Genomic DNA, 2,239 nt, shown 5'->3' on the forward strand with positions numbered 1-2,239 from the left:
GTAGCCTAAGCCTTTTTCAGGGTCTCATTGATGTTAAGTTTGGACTCTTTTCATACTTAGAGTAATACAGACACAAGAGTGGTATCAATCTTTTCATCTCAATCTCAGAAAAAGTGAATGAGCTTATTTTCCAAAATGTTGTTTACGGGGTTGTGTGGAAACAGGTACTGCTTGCATTCAATTTAACATAACCGTCTCAACCCCTAACATAACTCAAACCCAAACAGAATCATAATAAATATTGTGTAAAATAAACATAAATGACATAGTTTCCTTCCACTAATCTACACCACGTAGCCTTCCTGTAACCCAGGGGAAGCGGTTTTAACCTACTATGGTATTTATAAGGCGCAGGAGTGTGAGTGTGAGTATTTGCACGGTGAACGCTGCATTCCTGTCAATGCACACCATGTCTGAGCTCAGAGCTCCAAGATGGCTCCTCAGGTCATACCACTGTTGCTCGGAAAGTGTGATGATACACAGACACACACACATCACCTACCACCAGCTGACCAGCTGCCTTATCAGGCAGAGGTGTCAGAATGCACTCGAGGTAATCTCCAAAATGATGAGCCAATGACACTTACTGTCTGTTGCATAGAGTGTGTGTGTGTGTGTGTGTGTGTGTGTGTGTGTGTTGGCATGTATATAAAATCTTGCAGTGCAGCCTGGAGTGTCAGTATTCGCAGCAAAAGGATAACATGAGGACTGCGGTCCTGTGGGGCCTGCTGGCCCTGCTGTGCCAGCACACACTGGTTAGCAGCCACGTCCTGGGTAGGACCTCTTCAACCAGTGACCTCGCTCAGCTCAAGGTAAGAAACCACGTCCCCCTTTTTATTCATCACACCTTCCTGTCTGATGGCTGCACATTGGAAGGTCGGGCATGTTCATGATACTAGAGTCCAATTCTAAGGACATGTTTTACAGTAGCTGTTCATCCAGACTGTGTCCAAAACCTCATCAAGTTTTTTCTTAATATACAGAGAGTTTTGGTTTTATTTGACCAGTTTTGAGATGTTTTTTAAACCCAATATTTTATACAATACTTCTTATTTATTTTTTGCATCACAATAGACAGACACATTGAAAAGGCTAGGTGTGTGTGTGTCAGATTGGGAAGAAGTCTATTATGCTAATAGCAATTTTTGCCGCTACCAATAGTACTACTGCTACTACAACCACCACCACCACCAACACAACTAATGTTAATCATGACAACAATAATCATAGTTATATTGTATATCATATTAAAAATAATAATAATAACAATAACTAGAATGCCACTCAGAGAGTGCAGACCTCCACCAAGGCAATTAATTATTTCCCAATATAAAATCGGAATAAGCCCCGTGATTTGGATACACCCCAAAATATAACGGCTTCACCCTTCAACCTAGTTTTATAAAAATCTGTTATGTAACTGCTGAAAACATAACCTCCTTGGCGGGCTGATGATAATAATAATAATAATGACGCCAGGGAGATCACTTATTGCTACCTAATTTCCAACTTTGCACTTTTTGCGCCTGTGTTTATTGTAGAAATGTATATCTGGCAGAGTGTTGGGAATTATTATTATAGCATTTAGAGATTCATGGGTGAGAGACAAAATGGTAAGATTTAATTTGACAGGGATTCCCTAAAAGTTCCATCAGTACAGATAAAAGGTGTCTGTATAACACAGTTTTCTGTGCTCGATGGTGTTTTCAAGGCACCTAACCCTAGCCTTAACCCTAACCCTAACCCTTAAAAACCATAGACCCCAAGGGTCTGAATGAAAGATACTAACATGGGTCCACTTCTCTTTTTAATTAAGTTTTTAGTTTCTAAAAACCCTTCCCTCCCACTGTTCTGGTCTCCTCTCTCCTCAGGTTTTATCGGGACCTCCTCTGCAGCGCATCAGAACCAGTCTTTTAACCCCATACATGTTCTCTTTCCCTTCTTTTTCCTTTCTTTCTATTTTTATGACTTTTATATTCTATATAATGCTTTTCAGATTTTATTATTTTTTCTTTTTAGGTGACTACTTTCTGCCTGCAGGGGGGGCCCAACCTATATTTAGACAAAATTTTATGTGTTTTCTTTCTTAAATAAAGTTATTTAAAGATGCCTTGGTGGTCCTTTATGATTTTTATTCTGTGGGGTTTATTTGGTATATTTTAATGAGATTATTAATATTCATTGTCTTGTTTTACACTATCTTGTTTTACACCATGAATTGCTTGCCTCTGGATTTTAA

At 39.1% G+C, this 2,239-nt stretch overlaps 1 protein-coding gene across 1 annotated transcript in view; it reads left to right on the top strand.

Annotated features, from left to right (window-relative positions):
- The first annotated feature begins 684 nt into the window (after positions 1–684).
- nppa (natriuretic peptide A) overlaps positions 685–2,239 on the top strand; it is a 4,174-nt gene continuing 2,619 nt past the window's right edge. The window contains exon 1 of the mRNA XM_032520269.1: positions 685–812. Coding sequence (XP_032376160.1) covers positions 702–812 — 111 coding nt within the window. The 5' untranslated portion in view covers positions 685–701. The remainder of the gene's footprint in view (positions 813–2,239) is intronic.

Source organism: Etheostoma spectabile, chromosome 7, assembly GCF_008692095.1.
Source record: "Etheostoma spectabile isolate EspeVRDwgs_2016 chromosome 7, UIUC_Espe_1.0, whole genome shotgun sequence".
NCBI lineage: Eukaryota > Metazoa > Chordata > Actinopteri > Perciformes > Percidae > Etheostoma > Etheostoma spectabile.